Source organism: Portunus trituberculatus, chromosome 28 (genome assembly GCF_017591435.1).
Source record: "Portunus trituberculatus isolate SZX2019 chromosome 28, ASM1759143v1, whole genome shotgun sequence".
NCBI lineage: Eukaryota > Metazoa > Arthropoda > Malacostraca > Decapoda > Portunidae > Portunus > Portunus trituberculatus.
The window spans coordinates 8,909,902-8,937,752 of NC_059282.1; the positions used below are offsets into that span (position 1 = coordinate 8,909,902).

The 27,851-nt window shown below is 40.4% G+C and overlaps 1 protein-coding gene across 8 annotated transcripts; it reads right to left on the reverse strand.

The window, feature by feature from the left end:
• Positions 1-107: 107 nt before the first annotated feature.
• On the reverse strand, positions 108-25,247 carry LOC123510043. Of its 8 annotated transcripts, none has more exons than XR_006676358.1 (5): positions 20,859-21,225; positions 3,922-4,020; positions 2,957-3,055; positions 1,134-2,605; positions 108-959 (listed from the first exon to the last, which is right to left on the reverse strand). XR_006676358.1 is itself a non-coding variant. In XM_045264805.1 (5 exons), exons 3-5 carry the CDS (start codon positions 3,222-3,224, stop codon positions 1,349-1,351), a joined length of 1,398 nt encoding a protein of 465 aa, XP_045120740.1. In that variant the 5' UTR covers positions 3,225-3,291; positions 3,922-4,020; positions 20,859-21,241; the 3' UTR covers positions 108-1,348. The 8 variants fall into 8 exon arrangements, 6 of the variants coding, with proteins under 6 accessions (XP_045120740.1, XP_045120739.1, XP_045120742.1 ...); XR_006676357.1 differs by having other exon boundaries at positions 1,130-2,605; XM_045264805.1 differs by adding an exon at positions 3,183-3,291 and having other exon boundaries at positions 108-2,605; positions 20,859-21,241.
• Positions 25,248-27,851: the final 2,604 nt, after the last annotated feature.

Sequence of the window (27,851 nt, forward strand, 5' to 3'; positions counted from 1 at the left end):
CGTGGTGTGTGTGTGTGTGTGTGTGTGTGTGTGTGTGTGTGTGTGTGTGTGTGTGTGTGTGTGTGTGTGTGTGTGTGTACCATTCTTAGGAAATACAAAGCAGAATATGATACATGTTATTATTATTTTTTTGCAATTGGCAGACCTTAGGTAAGTCCCAGTAGTCAAGTAGCGGTGTATATTGTGGCTTTTAACACTTTACACACCTTTTCCTTTTTTTTTTTAAGAAGACTGCAAGCTAAAGTACTACATAGTTCTGCTTCTGTATGCAATTCAGAGGTAGTGATTCAAATTGGTTCTATAGTTAATGTTCTTCATTGTACAATTGCTTTAGCATATTTAAATACTGAGTGCTAGCTAATATGTAAACATCACAAAATCACTGAGCACAATCTGCCACAGGACAAACACTTCACCCGCTGCGAGGCCCATGTTGGTAATCAGGTAGTGTAGTAAAAGGTTTGAAAAAGGAATTGCTCATATATACCATGAGGGCTTTTGTCCTCTCTTTTCACTGTAATCTCTCAATTGTTTGAGAATGAAATCTGTCACAATGATCCCTTACTGATCATCCTGCTCAGTGACTGCATTGTGGTATTATGTACATAACTAGAGTATATCCACATATAAAAATAAATTCAAATATTGAAGAAATATTCTTTTAACTTATACATATATATGATCGGTAGAAATGTAAAAAATATAATGTCACCTAAGAGAGAAGAGAGAGAGTGACTTATCAGGCTAGTGCAGAGTGGAGGATCAATGTTTCCACAGTCAGGCTGCTTCATATACTGCCCCTCACCACTTCACACACGCCTCATAAAGTGACTCCCTCTCATTCATTCACAGAAAAATCATTATATAATAATTTCCAAACACAATCTATGTCCATTTTCTTTCTGTTTAACTCCAGAATTAGAAAGAAGTTTCTCTACGTTGTTTTCATAACCATCAACCTAAAAAATAAAAAAATGTATTCTTTATGCCACAACAAACAATAATTTCAAATTAACAATTCAAGATCTTACTTTAACCTTCCACTTTCATATCAATGATAAATTTCAGCAGACATGTCTTTTGAAGTGAAATAAATGGCATCTCATACCAAAAACAGAATCAAACTTACTTACAAGTTCCTAGCAATATCTTGCCTAGTGGCCATGAAACATCTCTTGAATAGTGACTCGAACATTTAGGGATCCTTGCAAAGGACTGCATCTCTTCTTTGAAAGCATTGGCCACTCTGTTTCTTGTACAATCATCACCAGCATCCACATTCCATGTCATGCCAGTCTCTTGATGTTTTACGAACACCAGAGAGACTAAAAGGCACAATGATGAGCACTTAGCACCTAGGCACCTTCACACTCTGTGTGAGGCTTAACCACATGGCGTACTTCCACGGGGAATGGCGGAATGATTCTTGGTGAGGGAGGTTGAGAAGGGCTGGAGGTGGTGAGGGAGTGTTGGGCTGAGAGTCTGGGAGGGAACCGGCTGGTGACGGCATCCTGTTCCGCATTATCAAAAGACTGGGTCTCTTTGTCGAGCGCTGAGGCCCATCACATTGTTGCTGCTGTAGCTCATCCTGGAAGTCCTCATCCCTGCCCCGCTTCATCTGACGAGAGGCTTGCAGGGCTGGACATGTTGTCATGCCGCATTTGGTGTCGTTGCAGCGTGCCACATGTAGTTTCAGCAGCACAGAGTATATGCGCATGACAGAGCAGGGATGGCGTGCATTCACTACATGGCGACGCACTCTGCGAAACATGAGGCAGAGCGAGTTGCATTTAGAGTTGCTGCATGAAGCGCTGTGTGCAAAAATTTTTAGAAGCAGGTCAAATTTTCCCTCTAGTTTAACAGATTTCACTACTTTGGTAAAGTGTTGGGCAGCATCCTGGCATCCCTTCTCATCCGTGTCCTCACCCTTGGGCACAGGCTGGTTGGATTGTTTCTCTACTAGTTCCTGGACTGCATGATACATCTGTTCATTAACATGTCTTGGCTTTTGCACCACCACCACCTCCTCCTCCTCACTGCTTGCACTTTGTGGTGGAGCATTCTCATCCTTGCTTTGTGCTTCTGCAGAAGATAGTTCCTCACTTGGTATCTTTTCTTCAGTGTTGTTCTCTGAAGGCAAAGTGGCATCCTGGTTGGGGGAGCAGCCACTCCTCCACTGCAACTTTCTGTAATGAATTTTCTGGCTGCCACGAGATCCACGACGGCACTTCACTGCCTCTGGAAACACTTGGTGAATGAGGCGAGCAAGCACAAATGTGTTAAGTGGTTCTTGACCTTTCTCTTGGCAGCTGTTAATGTAGGCTTTCTCTATGTTTTCTAAGGACACCATACTGACACTGGTGGCAACAAGGAGCAAGTAGTCCTTTATCCACTGTTTGGCAAGTAACATTCTCTGCTGACTCTTCTTGACTCTTGACAGGTTTTCATTCAACTTCTTGCCCTGGTTACTGTCGTCTGAGTGACAGGGCAACGAGCACTCGAGTACTCCTGGCGTAGAATTCACTGCCTTGTCATCGCTATCTCCTTTGTTTTGTATGATGACTGGGGCCAGGTGTGGTGACAGCAGCTCATACTCATTTTCCTCCTGAAACATTAAGGTTTGTTAGAAAAATTCTGTAACATTTTCGCACAGCCCACTGAAAGTTGCATCACCTAGTTAACATTAACATATACTACTGGCATCTGTCCCTCTCCGGTTTTGTCCAAAGGAAGCTCAGTCCGAGAATAAAACCATCCCCATAATAGTTCATGATCATCCACTTCACACTACACTTCTCTGTGATCCTTTACACTGTGGAGAGAGAGAGAGAGAGAGAGAGAGAGAGAGAGAGAGAGAGAGAGAGAGAGAGAGAGAGAGAGAGAGAGAGAGAGAGAGAGAGGGGGGCTTTATAATCCACATGTATTGCATTGAACAACCACTACTATTCTTTCTCACCTTTATGTAGAGGACACCACTCTCTTGGTCATCGTCGCTGTCACTTTCCTCTCTCATGTCAGTGCCGGCTTCCACTATCACAAAGTTCTGCCCAATTTCCTGTTGAGCACACACACAATAACCATTTACAATCTTGCACAGAGGCATATTTCACAGGTCTTACATCCTAAAATTCCTGTCATGCTATTTTGCTTTCATCAAGATGAACCTCTGCATATTTACCTGCCTCATCAAAGTAAGTACAGTGGATAATGCATCTAGCTATCATAATGCGCCCCTCCCTCGTGTCCAGGTCCGACAAGTCACTGCATAACCTATGACATGTTCCTCCTTATCTGTGGAACGGTCAATGCAGTGAGTACCTTGAAGAACCTGGTGAAGGCAAACTATGAATCTAAACACTAGGCTCAGCAAGGTGTTATGGGGCATGTGCTACCGAGAGACTCAATGATCAATAAGATTCAACAGCACAAAGACACTGTAAGCCTCACTCAAGTCTGTCACTTCATTCATTGGCACTCACATAAACAGAACACTTAAAATGATTATTCTTAGATCCACTCACAATTGCAATTCAGTAACATCCACATCTATATCCCTACACAAAAAGAGGATGTGGTGAATACTGCATACAAATGAGAACTGAATAATGTAACAAATACCCTAAAAACAACATTTATAGAACAGGTAATGGCGACACCTGCATAACTTTGAATACCTGCTTTCTGAGATCTATAAAAATGCCTTACACCACCAGGGACACACACTACTACCTCATTCATCACCACCACACATCCTACACCATAATTACTTGCAAGGACAAACATCTCAGTCTCATTTATCACTCTCACACAAACATCTTGGCCTCAATTATCACTGCCACAAATCATCCTACTTCACAGGGACAACTAACTTGCCATCTACCTCCTGTACCATGCCTACCTTCCTCAAGCACACCTACACACCTTTCTTGGAGCGTTCTCATAAACCATCAGCGCCATGGCAGGAATGTTGTCGCTCCGATGGTCTACAGCTTCATCAGCCAATTTTTCTGGGTGTGGCCCCTGAGGAAGGAACACAGAGTTAGAATAAAGCTAATAACAGAGAGAGAGAGAGAGAGAGAGAGAGAGAGAGAGAGAGAGAGAGAGAGAGAGAGAGAGAGAGAGAGAGAGAGAGAGAATGTCAGCTAACACACAATGAACAGGCCTTGTATCTGCAATGTGTAAAGAATGGAGAGCAAAGATTTTACGGTGGCTGGGTGGGTGTGTGTGTGTGTGTGTAATTCACCACCACCACGGTCGTCTGCTGGTCACCCAGCCAGTCTTCCCCATTACGGAGCGAGCTCAGAGCTCATAGACCGATCTTCGGGTAGGACTGAAACCACAACACACAACACACACCGGGAAAGCGAGACCACAACCCCTCGAGTTACATCCCGTACCTATTTACTGCTAGGTGAACAGAGGCTACACATTAAGAGGCTTGCCCATTTGCCTCGCCGCTTTTCGGGACTCGAACCCGGACCCTCTCGATTGTGAGTCGAGCGTGCTAATCACTACACTACGCGGTGTGTGTGTGTTGCAAGTCATAATAAATGAATCTTTCTTATGACCACCACTACCAACACCACCATCTTCCCCTCCTCCATTCTTTCCCTCTATAAATAAGCATTCTTTATCTCCCCCTTTCTGAACAAAGCATTCTAACCTCCTCTTCCTTCGTTCTCCACCTCCACCTCCCCCATTCCTCTTCTGCTTTCACTATGTATAATTTCTTTCGCCTCTTTGCTTTGTCTCCATTTATAAACCTCATTTTCTTCTTAGCCTTCCACCCTTCCTGTCTTTTTCATCTTCATCATGATAACACGACATTTTCCTTCACCCCTCCCTTACCTTCTCGTCTTCTGGATGTACCGTAGATAACCTACACTTTTATAAGTGAGGTGTGGCAGCAGCATTTTTAACTCTTACCTCATCCCATGACTCGCTGCTTCATTGCTAGAAAGTGATCTCATGCTTGTAAATTATAATCTTACGCCGCCCTCGCAATGAGAGAGAGAGAGAGAGAGAGAGAGAGAGAGAGAGAGAGAGAGAGATGGCAATCGTTAAATTCATCACCGTAATAACCACCAAGTCAGAAAGAAGTCGATAATTATAATACAGAACTAAGGTTGTACAGGACACAGACAAATCAAGGCACCGACCAGCTCACATGATTTGATATCCATACATTAACATTTCCACTCCCACAGCGCACTCTACCCCATCTTGGAAGTCATGGCAACACCACACCACCACCTCCGCCATACTAAACCTTTAAGGAGATGGAGAATAGAAACACTCGCCCACCCAATCACACACTCATTCACTCACTCTCTCTCTCTCTCTCTCTGGCCATAAAAGGAGTGCGGAAGGCGACAAAAATAAACCAATACCACTCATACATCTTCGAGTCTTATACGTCACGAAAGCAACATATCAAAACAAACATCACACTGGCGTCCTTCATGTCCGACACGTGATACAGTTTACTTTGGAGGAATTCACGTCACTACACTATCTCCACCTGGCGGTCACTACTGGTATCACCAAACACGCTCTTCACTGTCCTCTCTCCAGCACCAGGAGCAAGTGTAGTGGCTTTTCATGGACGACGTGGCCTCGTGTTGGTGGTCAGTTACACTCCAGGAACCCTCACCAAGTCACTACTCTTGCTGGTGACTACTACTTCCTCTACTATGAATGGCGTTTCTAGTTTTTAAGGGTATCCACGTGATAGTTTAACGAATACTATGCACCGTTAATTGATAATGCATCCATGGGAACACGAGTAAACATCTGCGCGCATTGTGAAAGCAGAATGATGAAAATCCAATGTGTTTCAAATATACCTAGGTCGGGTGCCGATGCGCAGGTGACACGATCTGTACATCTACGTAAATATAAACACTAAGATATTGGAATTTTAGTGGAATGAAGGAGTCCAAGAGGAGAACACAGGGAAAAAGGTAATGTCCACATGCCTTATTAGTCTTGAGGCAGGTCACGGCAGCGGTGCACAAAGTGTGTGTGGTTCTCTTCAGTTTTCACAATCCCGCGGGCTCACTGTAGCTTGGTACGTATTATGAAGCACTGGTCTCTCTCACCACGGCTATTTTCTGAGGTCACAGAATGAGTAATCGGAATGTTTTTTCCGTTCTCTAGCTTACGTCACCAGAAGCGCAAAAAATATCACTAAAAACTAGAATTGTTTTTTTTTTTTTATAACCACTTGAAAATAGAGGTGCGGCGCTGAGGTGGGAGAGAACAGTCTCTCTAGTCTAGACGATAGACTAAGACTAAGGTTGTCTCACACGGCGCACCAGTTGAAATACTACGGGGAACATGCACTAACGTGTCGAGAACGGCAGCGTAGTGTGGGCAGGACCTCAACACAGTGATGACACCATCGCTAGGCACCCCTAGTTCCGGAAGGCGTGGTGATCCAAGGTTGTGTAACTGATGAGTCATCGAAGGGATAGGTAGAAAAAAAATAGCGCTCTCTCTCTCTCTCTCTCTCTCAGATGGTTCAAAATCTATCACTATAATCGTAAATAACACTTGAAAAATTACAACTTGAGCCAGTTTAGAGTGATTACGAAGCGGAAACGTTTCAGGATATGAGCCATAACCTGTATTTCACCACATGGAGGCCAGAGGCAAAAACGCTTGCAGACTCAGTCACTTACAGGAAGACACGCTGGGAACGAGGACAAGGAAACTACAATCTGCGGTGACATGTGACACACGCTCACATACACACATACACGAAGGACAAGGAAGGGACTCTCTCTCACCCCGCTGTACGCGCTTTTCCTGAGGAAAATTTCCTCATGCGCACCAGGCACTGGGAGAAGAGGAGAAGAGGGTGGGGAGAGATGTGGTAAGGGGAAGGAAGGGGCGAGTTTCAAAACGCAGGATGTAAGATATGAATTGGAGGAGGAGGAGGAGGAGGAGGAGCCCTAAACTGTTTCTTAAAAGCTACGGAGGTATCGCTGACTTGTAAGGATCCTAATAGTCTGGCATGGAGAGACCGACCAGCTTGCATAACTAATCAAGGCAACGGTCGCTAACACCCATAAACACTTTTGGAGCACCTTTGAGCTCCACCATCGCACTGTGCAACTCTGGCTATATATGGACCCCTCCTCCACACACACAGTGAAAAAATATATGCTTTGTGTCATTTACAAGTTTAAGTTCATGGTACAATCTTAAGTTCATCACAACTGAGCGTGTGTGCCTGCTCTGTTTTGAATGAGTCGAGGCGTGGAGCTGGGAAGGCCAACATGTCTACGAGTTTATTGACAGCACATACATGGTTTCAGATTTTTAAACGTTTTAGTTCTCACCAGGACGATTTCAAATAGTTCACCATACAGTTTAATTTTTCTTTATTTATTTATTTCATTTATTTTTTTTTTTTCTCTCTACTGGTGGTGAAGATTCCTCAACCAAACGTCACAATCCTGACCACACCCTTGTGAACTGTTAAGGAGACGTTTAGATGAGAACCACTTGAGAATATGGGGCAATGGAAGGCGGAGCACACACGTGGTGGTGAGCTGTGTGCGTGGGCTATTCAGTGCCTGCTCTATAATGACAGGATTAAGCAACGTTCACTAAGTAATGCACTCATACACTTCGAAGAACAGACCAGCCGGTACGCAAGCACGAACTCACATAATCTCTCGCTTCTCCGGGGAAAATAGACAATAAAGAAAAATCAAAGAAAACAATGTAATTATGAACAATATATCTCCCTCCTACCCTGGAAACAGAAACAAATGAAAAACAAGAGACGATGAACAAAAATCTAGAACATCACTAAAGAAATGGACTACACTCATGAACACAATATTTCCCTCCTATCCTGGAAAGAGAGGGAAATGAAAAACAGAGACGATGAACAAAAGTCTAGAACACACCCAAAAAAAAATAAATAAAAAAAAGGATTACTCATACGTATTCATAAAAAAAAAAAAAAAAAAAAATATATATATATATATATATATACAGGTATCCCTTGGTTAACGTTTCCCATAGGGTTGGGATCTTAAGTGACCTTTTTTTCCGCGCTTCTGTTAGCCCATGACCGGAACCTTTACATAAAAAAGAGCGTAAGAAAGTCAGGTTCTCTCAGTGTTTACATGTGCGACGAGTCTAAAGCTTCGAACAATCTGGCAACACTGAGCTAGGTCACGTGATGCCAAACTTTCATGTTCGTCCCCGTTTCCAATATACAGTCTGTTTCTTCTTAAAAAATTAAGATTAAGTCAGATCGCTAACCGAAACGATCGCTAACTGAGGGATTTGAAATTATCAACTACATACATGTATTTCGCGATGCGTAAATAAACGACACTTTCTATGTTGTTAGTTGTTATTTACACCTTTAGAATTGGTAGTACTTACCTTGAGGAGTGGATGTGATATGCGTAGTGTGTTGTTTTGTGCCCCGAGGGACACAGGGCCTTGGAGGATTAAATCTCATCATGCCCACACCCGACCCAAACTCGGTCAGCTGCTTCAAACCCTTCAAATTCTTGAGAGAATACGTTTTCCAGTGGGGGTGGGTCATCCAGGCTCTCCTCATCGTCACTCAAGGTTACGGTGGATGTGAAGGATAGATTGGATGTGGGTGGAGTTGTTTTGGAGGTGGATGGAGTTGTTTTGGAAGTGGGTGGAGTTTTTTTCGAGGTAGCAGGACGAACTTTGAAGTACGACGAGATGACTCCTATGGAAGTAGATGGGATTGCTTTTGAGGTGGATGGGGTAGCTTGGGAGGTGGATGGAGTTGCTTGATCGGTAGATGGGGTTGCTTGGGATGTGGATGGGGTTGCTTGGGCGGTGAGTGGTTTGAAGAAAGATGAGATGACTGTCTGTTTTGCCATCCTTTTCTTTGCCTCAAATAGTTCTTTATACACTTTCATGTCATTTTCTATAGCATTAGTCACGCCATTACTTCGGTTTGGGTTGGGGTCATTCTCCTGGAGAAGATGTATGGCCTGGTTAATATGATTAAAAATCTCCTCGAAAATCTTGACGGAGAGGGTTCTTTCAGGCTCCTTGTCCTCCTCCATTTCCTCCAAAGTATTTTGTTTCTCCAACTCCATGAGGTCGTCGTTGGAGAGAGGCTCAGAATGACTGTCCAGCAGTTCTTGTACGTCATTCTCGTCCACCTCATTGAAGCCTGCCTTATGGGAGATATGAACGATGTCTTTCCTTACTGCTGTAACATCGACAGGGACTTCCTGTTTACGTTCCACGCACTCAGGCCACAAATTACGCCAACATCCATTCATTGCCGACTTGGACACCTCCTTCCATGACTCGTCGATGTTGTCGATCCCTTTTAATGTTATAATCCTTCCAAAATTGTTTCATGGTCGGCTTGTCAGGGGTGTCAATGCAGGCCAACAGCTGTTTCATGGTGCGCCGCTGGTAATAGGCCTTGAAAGTAGCGATGACTCCTTGGTCCATCGGCTGGATGAGGGCAGTTGTGTTTGGGGCATAAACATGACCTCAATATTATCTGCCCAGTCATTCATGCTCTCTGGGTGGCTGGGGCGTTGTCACACAGCAAGAGAAATCTGTTAGCAATGTTGTTTTGGGCAGCATATTCTTTTAGGAATTTGGAGAGGTATCCTGTCACGTAACTTTGCATGATAACAGTCGTCATCCACCCTTTTGTTTGCCTTCCATACTACGGGCAAATATTCCTTAATATAGCCAGACAGAGCTCTTGGGTTTTGGGAATGGTAAATAAGGCATGGTTTAAGCTTAAGATCACCAGCGGCATTCCCCCCCACCAATAATGTTAACCTGTCTTTAGATGCCTTGAATCCTGGTGCCGACTTCTCCTCCTTTGCTATAAACGTTCTCGATGACATCTTCTTCCAATACAGGCCTGTCTCGTCAAAGTTTAGAACCTGCTTGGCTGAATAACCTCCTTCCTCGATGCGCTCTTTAAGCAAAGGCTTGAAGGCGTTTGCAGCGGTTGATCCGAACTCGCTGCCTCCCCACTAACCTTGAGGTTGTGTAGACTCCCACGATGTTTGAAACGTTCAAACCACCCCTTACTGGCCTTGAAGGACACTGTCTCGCCTATGTTGAATTCTGGTTTCAGGTCCTCCCACAGGCTCAGTGCCTTAGTAGTAACGAGTTGGGTAGAAAGAGGCATGCGGCGGTGTGTGTGGTCTTCAATCCATAGCCTCAGCAAACGTTCCAATTTTTCCATAATCGGTTCCCTGTTACGAGTTGTTGTGTGTTTGTGCAGGTTTGTGACTTGGTTGGCCTGCTGCTTCACTTGTACTTTTTCTGGAGAACTGTTGATACAGTTGATTGAGATAAACCAAGGGCACGAGCAATAGAGTTTACCCCTTCACCACCCTCATGACGAGTCACAATGTTCAACTTAATATCAAGGCCAATGCTCTTTCTCGATTTTTAGCCTTATCTCCCGGTGGAGAACAATCGTTGGGTCGCTTGGAAGCCATCACTAAGTTCACTTGATCACAAATAAGCACAAAAAGAAGTTTAGAGCGAGCGTGATAGAGTTGTTGTTGCACAATCAAAACAGCGGGAAAGACTGTGGTGTGTTTACTGCACGGGCCGCGGGTGGATGGAGGCGCTGCGATCGCGATTGCGATCGCGATTGCGATTGGTCAATCCGATCGTTAACCGAATTTTGGCGATCGTTAACCAAAAAATAGGGATTAATTTGGAGGGATCGTATGAGCGAAATATCGTTAAGTAGTCGATCGTTAACCGAGGGACACCTGTATATATATATATATATATATATATATATATATATATATATATATATATATATATATATATATATATATATATATATATATATATATATATATATATATATATATATATATATATATTATATGGCGTGAAGACAGGAATAAGAGAAAACGTTACAGGTAAAAAGTTTGAAAGAACAGCACAAGGTAGAAAGAAGGAATGCCATAACCTTCACTCAGCAGGGTCACAACACACACACACACACACACACACACACACACACACACACACATATATATATATATATATATATATATATATATATATATATATATATATATATATATATATATATATATATATATATATATATATATATATATATATATATATATATATATATATATATATATATATATATATATATATATATATATATATATATATATATATATATATATATATATATATATATATATATATATATATATATATTAAAGTTTTAGCAATATATTCAACGTTCCACTCCTTCATTAACAATATTATTTCAATATAGAAACACACCAACAGAATTCACAAGATGAACGCTCCTGCTATGCTCCAAGAACTTCAATGTCTTCCTAGGAAGCTAACAGTAACCACGTGTGCATTTCCCCTTCCAACCCCTCCCACCTTCTCTCTCTCTCTCTCTCTCTCTCTCTCTCTCTCTCTCTCTCTCTCATTTTAATCTTATTTTTATCAGATTAGACAGTGAAGATAATCACTCACATAAAAAAAAAAAATAATAATTATGAGAAGCATAATAATAATAAGAAATAGAAGAGCAGTTTGGGTCTTTGACAGGTCTAAGGTTAACTACCTGTACTATACCCAGCAGGGACGAGAACCATACGAGAACTGACGAGCTTACCGAGGTGCCACTCCCCATTAACCAACAGTTCCCAACAAAGACGAGCCTCTTAACATGGCGCAAGAAACAGAAAATCCCAATTAACTTACCGAATCGTGTATCATGGCGTGATAATATCTAGTTGCGTCATAATATATTCTGCAACACTACTACGCAGCACATCCACTAAATGCGTTCAAAAGGCTCTAATTAAAGTGATATTTTTTTTAGAATACCTTAATGCTTCTAGTGACAGATTAGCACTTCTTCATTGTTTAAAAGATAAACATTTCTGGAAACACCGTTAACCATCTTTGTAACCTTTAAAAATAGTCGTATTACGGTTCTAGTGACAAATTAACTATTTCTGCATTGTTTATAAAAGAAACATTCCTGGGAACACGGACAATAATATTTGTGGCCTTCAAAAACGTTCGTGGTGAGAGAGCACAGCGTTTCAAATACGTGTCTCAAACTCGCTGTCAACTGATACAGCCTGAGTCCTCACAACGCAGTATATGTTGCACAACGTGGTGAATCTTGCGAGTATACAGGGAATGATGGTTAGCAACAGTATGTGTTGGATAATGTGGTGAATTTAGCGAGTATACTATGAATGGTTAGTAAAAGTGTTACTATAAATGCCGCGGCTTCTTTTGCATATAAAGGTGTTCTTTTTTTCTTTTTAAGTTTTCATTCTTATTACTTCAGTCACTGTAGTTTACATCATACTGAGGTGAAGTGCGGATGACGTGATGTGGTGAAATTGCTACTGTTCCTGTCATATCATTAAAGCCATCATCATTATCATTCATCATTCTTATCGTACTGTTCTATTTACAATGTGCTAGTTCATTTTACTCACAATTATTCATTACACCATGTTATACGATACAGGGAAAAAAAGAGTAAATAAAAAGTTGCGCTATCATTTCCTACTCTTCGCTTCCTCATACCTCCAAACAAAACAAGAAGCACTCTTCAACCACACGGAGACTGGCTTTTAACGCTCTACCAAGGCCTGGGAAAATCTAGCGTTTAAAGTATATTCAATTCCCAAACCCTCTTTGTGACAACACATCGCTGCGAATCACCAGCAACGACTTTCCTACTCTACACGAAGTCACTGCACTGCTCTATGTGTGATCCAAGCAAGATTCGATTCTTTTAGGACTTTGTGTCGTTTTTACCATTCAAAAACCTAGCCCAGTATTCTGATTACATGGCTCGAATATGGGATCATGTTTTCCCTTCTTCATTCGGCATCTAATTTAGTTTTCCATAATTTTTTAAGCATTTTAAGGTTAATATTCAAGTTGTTTATGATTTGAATAACATACATACATATATATATATATATATATATATATATATATATATATATATATATATATATATATATATATATATATATATATATAATTACCGACATTCTTTTCATTAGTTTATCATTTAGTTTGGCAATTCCCTTGTTTCTATAATTCCATCTTAGTACTTTTAGGCTTACAAATGCTTCAATTACACGACACTTGAATAACTTAACAATCTAGAAGTGGTTCAAATGTAAGATTTATAATTTACTCAATAGTTTATCCATCTCTAAGTGTTGAGACTAATACAATATAAACACACACACACACACACACACACACACACACACACACACACACACACACTTATCCGCTTATCAGGTAATGCGGATATAAACAAACGGAGAATTTCCACAGCTGATGCAATTTTCCTCTCTGCCTTCTATTACAAACACACAGCATGACGCAATCTAACTGCCACGATACAGCACGCTTGGGTGTGTGTGTGTGTGTGTGTGTGTGTGTGTGTGTGTGTGTGTGATGTAAATATGCAAAAGCTATATGAAATTATTAAAACGTAAAGATAGTTAAACCAAATGCTTTCTTTTTCTCTTTGTCTTGTCATCGCCATTTCGATAACTACAGACGGAGTGAATTGATATTTTCTCTCTTCCCATACTGCACCAAGGAAAGGCAAGAAGGAAAATGATCGGAATAAAAATAAATGCGAATTTTTTTTCCTAATAGAACATAAAAAAAGGAAAAGCGCGAGAAAAGAATTAGTTTTCATAATATATTGACATAATGAGTAGAGACGAGGGTAGATACACATTATTTACCAAACAATGAACAGCACTGATAATGATGTCAATGTTGAAGGTGGTGGTAGTGGTGGCGGCATTACTGATGAAGGCTGAACAACAATGATGGTGGTGGTGATGAAAGCGACACAGATTTTCTTCACTAATACATGCATGCATATACTGCAGGAAAGTTTAACGACCAGAGCACAAACCAGGAAAAGAAACTGATCTGCAACAAACCTCTCTCTCTCTCTCTCTCTCTCTTGGACGTTACCGAAATTATTAAATAGTAACCATAATTTCACTTTAAATTTGTATGGATAAACAATTCATTCAATCATTCACTTTAGAGGTGATTGACTTTTTATCTTTCAACCTTATTTTACCGATCCATCATCAATTCTTAACTATTGAGCTGCAGAAGTAGATGGATATGGAAAACTTGCGTGAAGACAGGAATAAGAGAAAGCGATACAGGTAAAAAGTTTGAAAGAACAGCACAAGGTAGAAAGAAGGAATGCCATAACAACCTTTACTCAGCAGGGTCACAACATTAACGTTCCCAATCATCTGCGAGTCATTCACCTTCCCTGCAGAGAATGTTCGACGTGGTGCCTCAGGTAAGCCACTTTCGTCAGTCAATTACCGTGCTTCCCGTGCAGACCAAAGCCAATATTCTCAAACTCTTCTGTTCTGCACCGCACCTCCACTACTTCCAAAAAAAATTATAGTTGAAGTAACCCGGAGTTTCAAAGGTGTTGTTATGATTCTAGTGACATCTATATTTCTACATTAAAAACAAAGCTGATAGTTTCTGTGGCCTTTGAAAAGTCAAGATGAGAGAGTAAAGGGTTCCGTTGGAGGCTAATGTTAATAAGCCTAATTGCGTGAGCCTCGCCACGAATGCATGCTTTCAGTTCAGTTCCACTAGCAAATCTATTCAGGCCAATTTAAGAAATCCTCCTGAAACAACTAGAGAAATAACAATCCCTTCAGTACTGAAACGCATTTCTATCATGAATTTTAGGTGTGATTAGACGATTTTTATTTACATTAGGAAAGGTCTATGGCGGTCAGAAGATTAATGGCCAGAGTATTCACTATCTTCATACCCATATAGTTTCTTAAGCTATATAAAATCGCCTTATACATGTAGTAAGCAAAATGAATATGAAAACACGTCCTGATACTGAAGGGGTTAAACAACTAATCTATTCAGTAAATAAATAAACAAAAAAATAAGAAAAAATGTAGTATGTATCTTTTAACATTGACCATGCACAATACTTGCTAAACTATCAACAGAATCATACAAAGACACCAACTAAACATGACATATCCACTGCAGTCAACTGGAGCCAACCGAGGGACGCCACAACGTTTTGGTTATGCACCCCTCCACCCTATACCTCCACCTCTCGCTCTGCCTCGCCTGCAAAACAAGTATAGTCCTGGCCCCAATACCACCGGCTAACATTCGTATGAAGACTACGTACAAACAGGAAAATGGCGTCAAGACAGGTATGAGACAGAGATACGGGTAAGAAGTTAGAAAAGAACAGCCCAAGATAGGAAGAAATGCATTAAAAACCCTCGAATACTTTACGACACTGATGACTTTCCCTATTTATGGTTTGAAGTCACCGAAGCTTCACTCCCTCTCGCGGCGATGTGCGAAACTGGCTATGCGATTTTCATCTCTCCTCAAAGCTCAACCGGCAGACATTAACCCCTAGACAACAGCACGCCAGACACCGCGCATCGGTCCATCATTACTATTGCACATTAATTAACTACATAATAATTCGCTTTATGATCTCATTACTGCGGTGTCCAAATTAAGCCATCGTTAATACTGTGTGTGTGTGTGTGTGTGTGTGTGTGTGTGTGTGTGTGTGTGTGTGTGTGTGTGTGTGTGTGTGTGTGCTTACATTTTTGTTTTGAGACAGTTGCTGAGTCACGTTAAATTTAACGTGACTCAGATCTGATGTTTTGAGAGAGAGAGAGAGAGAGAGAGAGAGAGAGAGAGAGAGAGAGAGATGAGATGAGGGTGATTCAGTGGACAGTCCTGCAGCCAATTAGAGGCGAAGAGGGTTGCAACATCGTGTAATACTCGTAGGCAGTGTGTTTTGAATACTCTGAATCCTCAATGTGCTGACCACCCACAATCTTGAAGTTGGCTCAAACAACGTGGCTGAGACACCATCACGAGACATGCCCCTTGCTTCACACTGGCGCTCCCCAGCCTGGCGACTGGCGGGAGACAAATTACTCAACTGACCATGGTCCGTTAATATTCGATGAGTACGCGAGATACATACTGTGGAATGCTTTTGCCCGCACCTCTAGTTGATATTACATGAGTTTTATAATGCTTAAGTGACATTAACAGGATTTCTACACTACTAACGTCATAAAACACTTCTATGAAAACGATTGATCACTTACGTGGTCCTTGAGAATAATGGTGAATGAAAAAAGCGTTTAATCCCTTCAGTACTATTTAGCGATTTTATGCGGCATCAGAAACTTATGTGGGGGATTAAAATAGTGAAGACTGTGGCCATTAATCTTTTGAACTCAATAGACTTCCTAATGTAAATAAAATCGTCTAATCATAGTCAAAATTCATAGTAAAAATGCGTTCTAATACTGAAAGGGTTAAGAACACACGTTATCACTCGAGTTTGCCTTATGAGTAAGAACATGGAGTGGAGCAACAGAGCGTCGTCTCCTTATCACCTCCCGCAACGAACAAATTATAAACGTCACAGTTGCTGCTTTTGAATTATCTACTCGTCTCTGTACATCTTATTTTGTCCTGTTATTGATCTATCTATCGTGTACTCCCTTATTCTTCTCTCTCTCTCTCTCTCTCTCTCTCTCTCTCTCTGTTTTATCACTTTTCTTTATCGGTTGGCTGTCTTATTAGCTACCTCTTCTGTTATGCCCTTAGTTTCATCACTTGACTTCATTTTTTTTTTCTATAATTCTTAAATATTCCTTCATCCTCCTCTTCGTAACCGCCACGTGTTCACTCCTGCTGTCACCAAGTCACCATCCCTCGCACAACGTATTGATGTTTTGTCTCCGCTTCCTGTATGATTTCTCTCTCTCTCTCTCTCTCTCTCTCTCTCTCTCTCTCTCTCATATATAGTTTTTTTTTTTTCGTTGTTTTTAATTTCCTTTTCTATCTTTCAATACCATCGATAGTGACTTCTTTCACGCTAACTTAATACCGTCATCTGTCCAACTTTCTAAAATTGCTTTCTCCTTCGCAAATTCGCTTTCATATTTCCAGTTTTACTCAATATTCTTTTCTACTTCTTTACTGCTTTCACACTCATGATCTTCCTTAGCTTCACCCTTGTTTTCAATAATACCCAGAGCCATTTTTCTAAACTACAACCTGACTGAGTTCCATTAGACTATCTTAAAAATTTTCCTCCTGCATTTGTTTCTCGTTTATCTCACCACGCCTTTCAGCAATGCACTCAGTGGGGTCGAGACGCAGCAGTTTATCAGTAACTTCCTGCACTGCGAGGGTTCAAGTGAAGGCATCGAAAGGGAACCTCTCTCTCTCTCTCTCTCTCTCTCTCTCTCTCTCTCTCTCTCTCTCTTGGAGTCTTGGTACTTCAAGGTTAACAGTTTGGATTTAGTCAGTATGAACCCGTTAAATACCTGGTTATAACTTTTTAAAATGTATCCGTTGTATGTTAAACGTTTCACTGTATTATCTCGAGTATTTTCAGCCTTTTCAGTTATTTGGAACGTTTCTTTGATCCCAAACCACTGAGTCATATATTCTTCAAGTCATTTAGCTTATAGTCACCGCGTAGGCTGAAAAGTGAGTAATCTAGTCTTCATTCTCTTTTTCTATCTTGTGGATGCTGCAAAAGATTCTAGATTAGAGTTGGCAATTGTTGCATATCACATCACAAGGATGGGATTAATGGAAATTTTGTAATCTGCGTTCATGATCCTAGTAACCGATTCCCGAAGATTCTACTAAATAGATAGGAATAAAACACCCAGGAGAACGGGAACAATGGTTTCTTCGACTTATTGAAAGTAGTCCTTGTGAGAATGTCAGATGGATTTAATAAAGGGAAGACAGTTCAACACCGCTGTCTTGCAGCACCAGTGACAGCGTGAGAGAAGTGAGATTGTAAAATAATAATAATAATAATAATAATAATAATAATAATAACTAAATAAATAATAATAATTAAATAAATAACTTATAACAACATATTACTATTGAAGAGACTGCCCGAAATACACAGGCGAGAGCAACATACTGAAACGTAACTATGATGACTAATGGAAGATAAAATTTGCTGAATAACATCATTAAAACAATATTAGAAAAAGTAAGATACCATTTCGGTAAACTGCATCCTTCGCACAGTTCATGCTGACTTATTTTAGTCTTATTTCGTCATTCTGAGCTTTACGGCAGAATTTAAAATGAACTTGTAAAACATTTTCGAAATGAAACTGAGGTACAAAACAAGTCGACTGAATGATACACGACTCTCTGCTGTGTCTGTATTCCTATCGTGTGTAAAAGATAATGTAGTTATTTCCGGATTCAAACACACACACACACACACACACACACACACACACACGCATAGTTATGGAGGAAATGTCTGGCGTGCCTACTCTTCCGCCCCTCCAAGATCGTCTGGCCTTATATCTTCGGCAGTGTCCACAACATGCCATGTTACTGTGGGACTCCCGGCTCTCGCTACGTTAAATAAAAATTGTGAATATAAAAAAGGAGAACTGTAGGTATACTAAACATAAAATGACTTGTGAATATACAGTTGCAGTTGCTACGCTATCAAAGTGAGAATATATCGAGTTGTGAGTGTACAAGAGAACCATAAATAGATGTCAGTAAGTTGATAAAATATAATAAAAATATCCATGGAAATTGTTAAGCATAAGGGAACTGTAAATGGTATTGTTAAAAGAATAACGAGTAATAAAAAAAAATATCAAAAAACTGTAGATGAAATTGTTAAGAATATGGTAATATTCAACTAAAATATTCATTGATGTGAAATATAAGAGAACTGTAGATGAAATTGTTAAGAATATGGTACAATTCATGTAAAATATCCATTGATGCTGTGAAATATACAAGAACTGTAGATGAAATTGTTAAGAATATGATGCAATTCAACTAAAATATTCACTGAACTTGCAAAATGTTAAGTAACTACGTGGAATTGTTAAAAAGTTGATACAATGCAGGGAAAAACGTTTGTGCAAGTTGTGATATTTGAGGAGCTGTGGATGGAACTGTCAAAAAAAGGACATTTGAAATTTAATTGAAAAATATTGAAGGAGTGCATTGATAAACAGTCAATTAAATCTCACAATATGGAAAGCTGGTGGAAGATGATTAACCCTTTTTCTTTACTGCCATGACTGTCCTTTGTCAAAACTCACAGTAATAAAATAAGTGTCTGCTTGGCCACACTGAATAAAAACCATAAAGCAAAGAGGCGGCAAACCTTATCCTAGACTAAATAACTATTTGAAACAGAAGTATACTGTCAATATGGATGTTGAAAGAGAGAGAGAGAGAGAGAGAGAGAGAGAGAGAGAGAGAGAGAGAGAGAGAGAGAGAGAGAGAGAGAGAGAGAGAGAGAGATTATGCTAGTAATTACTAACCTATTCACACCTGGGCAATTTTTCAACCATATATTTTTTAGTATAATCATTTACTTTTTTTTGTGAGGTCTGAATATACTTTTACAATTTAAAAAAATTGATTAAACGATGCCAATTATCTTTAGTGCTGATTGAAGAAGGAAAACAACAAATGTGAAAGCCAACAATAAAACAACCAAGGGGATAATAGGAAAAGTTACAACACAGCAGACACCCATCTGGAGTATTGCTAAAATGTGACACACTCCCTAACACCCAAGTGTGTGTGTGTGTGTGTGTGTGTGTGTGTGTGTGTGTGTGTGTGTGTGTGTGTGTGTGTGTGTGTGTGTGTGTGACCCTTCACTATATTTACGTCACTCACCACTTGGCGGAAAGAAATTAAAAATCCTTTTTTAAGAGGGGGATATAAAAACAAACATTCACTAGATCAATAAGGCTGACTAATGACCATGAAAAATAACCAACACGGCTTAAAAATTTACCGCTGTAAAACTGTTGGTATGAACTGCAGTAATGAATGACAAATATGTAGAAGATAAAACTGATATATAAGGAGACATTGGAATAACATTAATCAATTCAATAAAGTTAACTGGTGGAAATGTTGCATTAGTCAATATAACAACAGGAATCAGGTATAACAGGTAAGACCATGAAATAAGGACTTGCCCATACAGAATTACTTAACTAGACTTGAATAAGACTAACTGATATGATACAACTGACTGTTGAAATGAGAAGCTATCTAATATATCAAAATAAACAATGACGTAAAATAATTCATTGATGAAATGAGAAAACAAATAGAAAAATCTGGCCATCAACCGGCACTAGTGTGAGAGTGTGGTCCCAGGCTGGTTCGATAGGCACACGTCCTGCCGGTGTGAGTTGCTAACTCTCAGTTAATTGAGAGGGACTACCCTACATGTAAATAAAAGTAACCAGCGTTATTAAAAAAAAAAATAAATAAATAAAAATAAAAATAAAAAAGCTGATTAAAATAAATAAATAAATAATGAAGGAAAAGCAACTACATAAGCAAATAAATTAATAAATGCAATGGCAATGACAGCAACAATGCTTTAAATAACAAAACCAGAAACAATATAACAAAAGCAATGCATATAAATCACACGAAAGAAATAAAGAAAAAAACAGCCTGCATGACAAAAATCGATAAACAAACGTGAAAATAAGCTAAATGACAAATGCAGATGGGTGAATATTACACAGTAAGCTTTAAGATGTTGATCAATAATCAGTGTTGGAACGAGTTCCAGGATTGCCAGTGACGGAGCAGGATGATGACAGCAGAGAGAGAGAGAGAGAGAGAGAGAAGCACAACATTGAGAGGGTGCTATAGCGACGTTTATGGAAAAAAAAAAAACGTTCATCACACACATACACACTTACCACATACACTGCATCTGCAACCATCTTGATGAAAAGCTCGAAATTCAAACACCTTTCCTACTTTTACAACATAGGGAGCTGTTCGTCCAGTCACTAGGAGAGTTTTAACAAAGCTCTCCCTCCGCTCACTGATGCACTGTCTTTTAGTACAAGCTGGCAAACGTTTTCACGGGACTGGGGTAATGTGTATCTAGTTTGTCTATATCACTAGTCTGTTCACTGTAACTTGAGGAGTAACACCAAGACAACGGACTGCTGCTCAATATGACGTATGATGACTGAAGCGGAGCGCGGATAAGATGCGTGTGTTAGCAGGGAGCCTTGTGTAGTTCAGGTGATGAAGGTCGAAGATTGCACCACATGGGGAAACTGAAAATTCGTCCTACAGCGCATGATCATCTTTTGCGTATAACCTTGTTGTTTCTTTATTCTATTCTATGAAGGAAGGTATATGTCATGATCCCGATGAGACGCTTAGATCGTGATAATAATGATAGTAAAATAAGACAAGTTTTGTGTTCAGCAACTCTCTTAGCCCTTCACTGCCACGACGAACATTATAGTTACACTTTTTGACTACAGCACGATAGTTCTTGTGCATTAAATATATGGACTTCTTGTTGCTAAGACTGTTGGAATGCACTAAGATAATCCAAGCTATAGATTTTATTCTGAACGCACTGGCAACTTTCACTGGCCTTAGCCCCACCCCCAACGTTTTTACTTCAGCTTCCTGTGCCCCACTCTTCCTTTTTCAAGCTACAGCCACATCACCACAAACATAGGCAGTTCAATAAAGACAAACAGATGAACATGATAGCGAAGTAAACTCCTCAGTCATGTCCTTCACACCTTTCTAGGCACCTCAAGAACATTCTCGTTACGTAACGCTGGAATCGAGATAATACGGCAAAGTACTGATCGAGTTAATGACAACCCATAATAATTTGAAAAACAGAGAGAGAGAGAGAGAGAGAGAGAGAGAGAGAGAGAGAGAGAGAGATTAACGTAGGTACGCTATCCTCTCCCTCTCTCTTCACACATGGATGATACGTTGTTGTTTTTTTCATATATGCGAGGTGCGTAGAGAGAGAGAGAGAGAGAGAGAGAGAGAGAGAGAGAGAGAGAGAGAGAGAGAGCATACCTGTATCCTACAAACATTGATTTTTGATAACGTGACATTATCTTTATTATTATTATTACTATTATTATTATCATTATTACCACCAACATCATGAACAGTGCGTCTTTAATAGTCATGGGCACGTGGTATGAGACACTTGCGTCACGCAGCGTCACTCGGCAATGATTCAGTATACTAGATATGTAGAAATTGCTAAACTAAAATTAGGAAGTAAAGAAAAAAACCACTTTTAAAGCCCTAGAATTAAAAATGAATAAAGGAAGGAAGAATAGAAAATATGGTATTACGTGGCGCTAGTACAACATCAGATATAGAATTTAGAAGAAGAAAAAGAAGAAGAAAAAAAAGAAAAATGAAGGAAGAAAAGTACATTAAAGAAATAATTAAACTAAATAGGCGTAGGACAGAAACATACAAAAAAAAATATCAATAGATTTACTAGATAAAGGTAAATCAAAGATTGTTAGATGTACAGTCTTAATGTCAGAATGTGAATACCATATTCTAGAGAAAAAAAAAAGAAAGAAAAGGTACTCGCTCGCATCTAATCTCAGGCGTGAAAATAATGTAAGGAGATGCCTGAAAATGGCGCCCAATATACAGAAAAATATTGAAAAAACAAGGTTCAGAATGTATGATATTCTTCGCGTAATGCTAACTTAGAAAAAAAAAAAAAAAAAGTGGTGGGATCGAACTGACTTGATTTCCTAGTCGAGAAGGGAAAACCCGGTGAGTATTGTGTTGACCGTATTCTTAAAACGTTTGTTTCCGGAACTTTTCATGACTTTTCTATGATTGTAGTCCTGGTGTGACGAAAATTCAGCACCAGTGATGGGGTAGAGATCCCTGAGAAGCTGTAAATTCCGGCTACTCATCTCAAAGGTGCTTGAAAATTTTCCTCCTGAGACTCCCATGTTTCGAAACAGACTCCCATTAAGCAATAATGCCGATGCAATCCGCAGAAAACCATCATGCAAGCTAGCTTGCCTCTATCCCTTCACCATGTCACCCACACCCTGTTCTACCGATGCGTCTATACGTCAACAGACGCATCAATGTTTCCTAGCCTATGAATTGGCAAGTAGATCAACCATGTGTGTGTGTGCGTGTGAACACACACACAGAGAGAGAGAGAGAGAGAGAGAGAGAGAGAGAGAGAGAGAGAGAGAATTTCTATCAACTCCACCTTGGATGATTCCGGGCTCTATTTCCCTCTCTCTACACTTTAACCAATTTATGCTACCCATTAAGATGTTTCCCATCACGGCGGCATCAGTAAGGCATAAACAAGCATTCTTACCGTTGCGGTCCCCTTAACACTTAGGTGGAGACCTACTATGTCCATACCTTTCAACTCTGTGTTTGCTGTGTGAGGCGTGGCAGTGATGTCATTGGACACTAGATACACGTACGTTCACGTTTGCTTCTAAAGCTCCACTGCTGACTGGCAGAGATGTAAAGCTACTTCAGCAGTACACTCACCTCGCCCCTCATATCAAACTTTTGCTCTCTGACTGAGCTACAAAGCATATTTCGCCATCTAATGCAAGGGTTATTTATGATACACCATTGTTCTCTTCTCATGTGTTGGCTCCTCTATAGGCTTAAGGTGTTTTCAACAGAGCGGTGAAGTTACCAGTTAGTAAATACAAGCAGGTTAAAGGCGCTCATTCTAAACTAAAATGTTTCTTTCATAGTAAGTGCATTTTTCTTAAAGCTACCTACAAAGGTGTAGCCTAAATGGCAGGTGACAATTCTTACACACACACACACACACACTTAGAACCCGGTAGCTCAGTGGTTAGAGCGCTGGCTTCACAAGCCAGAGGACCGGGGTTCGATTCCCCGGCCGGGTGGAGATATTTGGGTGTGTCTCCTTTCACGTGTAGCCCCTGTTCACCTAGCAGTGAGTAGGTACGGGATGTAAATCGAGGAGTTGTGACCTTGTTGTCCCGGTGTGTGGTGTGTGCCTGGTCTCAGGCCTATCCGAAGATCGGATATAATGAGCTCTGATCTCGTTCCGTAGGGTAACGTCTGGCTGTCTCGTCAGAGACTGCAGCAGATCAAACAGTGAAACACACACCCACACCCACCGCGTAGTGTAGTGGTTAGCACGCTCGGCTCAATCGAGAGGGGCCGGGTTCGAATTCGGGAAGCGGCGAGGCAAATGGGCAAACCTCTTAATGTGTAGCTCCTGTTCACCTAGCAGTAAATAAGTACGGGATGTAACTCGAGGGTGTGTGGAGTATGCTGTGGTCTCAGTCCTACCCGAAGATCGGTCTATGAACTCTGAGCTCGCTCCGTAATGGGAAAGGCTGGCAGGCGACCGTGGTGAATTGCCTCTCTCTCTCTCTCTCTCTCTCTCTCTCTCTCTCTCTCATACACGTACTGTATCGTCGTGGTGGCGTATAATTTATAACCCCTTTACCAAAACGTTTGCGCATTCCTTGATGGAGGAGGAAGAGGAGGAGGAGACGTCCCAAGAGAGGCAGACAACCGCCAAAGGCCTAAGATAAAACCAATCCCAAGATGTTTAGAACACAACTTTTTTTTTTCTGTCTTATGGCCTTTGACTAGTTCCTGTCTCAAGTGAAAGAAAAAATAAACCAAACTTTTCTCACACCCCATCTTGCTTTGCTCTTAAACAGACTTGTGTATCCTTAAACGTCTATGATCCTTACTAATTTACACACATTGCTTTGGCTAAGAATGGTGTGTGTGTGTGTGTGTGTGTGTGTGTGTGTGTGTGTGTGTGTGTGTGTGTGTGTGTGTGTGTGTGTGTGAACGATTGGACAGAAACGTTCAACGCCAATTTCAAGAGGATGTAGACTGATTGATATACATAATGAGAGAGAGAGAGAGAGAGAGAGAGAGAGAGAGAGAGAGAGAGAGAGAGAGAGAGAGAGAGAGTACTACCAGAGACCTCCACGATGTCACACACACACACACATTATAACCAGTCACTCTCAAAAAAGCTTATTGCTGGAATAAACTGACCTTTTCCAGATTCACAATGGTAGTACACACACACACACACACACACACACACACACACACACACACACACTGATCACAACTACTTATAACCAGTCACTCTCAAAAAAGCTTTGGAACGCGCTGGAATAAACTGACCTTTTCCAGATTCACAATGGTAGTACACACACACACACACACACACACACACACACACACACACACACACACACACACACACACGCATGCTCACCATCGTCTCGCTTCCTTAGTTTTTTTTTTTTCATTCCTCTTATTTACCGCGCTCTGTCTACATATACCGCCGCGTCAGTTGATCCATCTATCAATCAAAGTCTTCTTTCGTTCTTTTCTTCTGCCTTCCAATGGTAACACCGTTAATGACAAAGTATACGAACGAAGTGAATAGAAATAAAAAAAAATCGATACAGATGAAAAAAACAAGACTCATTCATAAATCACATTTCATTATTCGCAGAAGTCTTAATGTTACTAAGCTACGAGAGTCGAGAGAGAGGATTCTTCACTCCATACTACTCATTGCCAGATATCGCTTCTCGCCCTCACTCGCTAACCAGTTTCAATGTCTCACTACATGTCTATTGTCTACAAGTCTTAAGAGTCGGTAAAAGCTCACGTGGTCTCTGGAGGTGCTTTCACTGAGGTAGTGATAGTTTAACAAAGCTTCTTCAGAAAGGGGAAAAAAAACAAACAAACCATGAACAAACATGCTTGATCTCTCTGCAGCGACATCATGACACAGGCTGTTTGGTTCAGACTTTGAGATGTGGTAACGTGGTGCAACGTTTCGTAGTACACACGGCACACGCCTTGCTATTTATCAGTCGCTACAAGAAACGGATGGTTTGCAGTACTAATTTTGCTGTTCAGGCGTATTCAGCTCCGTTTTCAGTCTTACAGCTGTTTTACTTAAGCACACCTACAGTACAGTAGTATAATACTTTGTGAACTTTTCATTCTATAAATAAATTAACAATTGTCTCCATCAAGCATTTATTCACGTATGTTTTCTTTTCATTTATCCACTTATTTGTCGTTCCTTCCATTACCAAGAAGGAAAAGATGAGGGTGCTCTCAGCGCTTTGATAAGGTATGTTCCTTAGCTAAATGGATCCTCTCAAGCTGTCTCCTCTCTTGATACGTATGACAAGTAACAAGAGTACAGGATAGATATAAATTCAGCCAACCACGGGCCAGTCGCCAGTCATGGATGTCCCACTCACAACCACAAGACTAGCAGGGGTAACGGTTGGCCCATTTCAAATGAGAATACCCAGGCCTGGGCAGAACCGTTTTGACAACAACAACGGTCTATATTATACCTCATCCACAGACTCTTTTCTTATGTCAATATTTCAGTAGGCTCTCGTGGCGATTGCAAAGGTATTCTTCAAACATATGTTTTAGTTATTGTAGTGATAGTTGACTTTGCAGAAATCCTAAATGAGGAAACATATGGGACCCAGGCTTGGCAAGTACGAGGCCTTTGTGAATAATAGTGCTTGACACAGCCCAAAACGTTGCAGAATGCGACCATTAGCACGATAGGTGACTATTACTACTGTTGGTACTATATTACTATTACTATTGCTACTACTACTACTACTACCTACTACTACTACAACCAAAACCGAAGAGAGGAATGAACAAGACAACCATGTTAACTTAACAAGAATGGTGGAACTAAGAGAGAGAGAGAGAGAGAGAGAGAGAGAGAGAGAGAGAGAGAGAGAGAGAGAGAGAGTATAGCATAATATCGCTGCTTCAGATAATTTTACTGGGTACTGGTTATTCGTTATCATTTAATTGTTTGTTTTTAGAATGACTTCACGACAGCGGAAGGCAAGGTTAAACAAAGGCACCACGATATCCGGTTTCTAAAACGCATCAGACTTTTTAAGTTGTGACCATTCCAACGGCCGTTCCTTTTGCCTCTTCAGTGCCATGACGCATTTCCAGATTCATTCTGCTTACTATTTAGTGATTATATACAGCTTCAGAAACTTAGGTGGGGGATTGAAAATAAGGAAGACTTTGGCCATTTATCTTGACCTCCATTGACACTTGCTAATGTCAATAAAATTGTCTAATTGTACAAAAACTCATAATTAAAATGTGTCTCACTACTGAAGGGATTAACGCGAAGACTTGAGGAGAACGCTGACTTCAGATACCAAATGAAAAAAAAAAAGGAAAAACGGTAAAATATAAGAACAAGACTGAAGTTGGTAATAATGAAGAAAAACAAGGATTTAAAGACAATGGGTAAGATGATGATAATCAATAGGAATAACAAGAAAGATGAATAGGAAGTGAAGTGAAAAAAAAGAGACGTACCAAAACAACAATCATAAAACCTCATCCATCACCACAAATAAGTGGTTACTAGTACGTGACCGTAGAGACGATGACTCAACCTTTCATGGGTAAGACAAAGCAAGATAGGGGCGTTCAAGTAGTAGTAGTAGTAGTAGTAGTAGTAGTAGTAGTAGTAGTAGTAGTAGTAGTAGTAACATGGCTTTGTTCGTAAGCACAATACATTTTTTTTTTCCTTATATAATCCTGTATCCACAAGGTTCTCTCTCTCTCTCTCTCTCTTCTTTGGATGAAGCTTCAAGAAACCTAACCTCCACTGTATGCTAGATATAAGAAAACAGAGTCAAGAGATCGCGACACTACCCAAAACTACATTATTATCTGATGCTCAAGAACGCCACAAGTGTAATAAAGAACCGGAGCAGGATGTCATTCCGCTGCTTGACGAAACATTTCTAGATAAACATGAATAAGAAATGAGCATTAGTGTCATGACAATCTGAGAAGAAATGAACATTAGT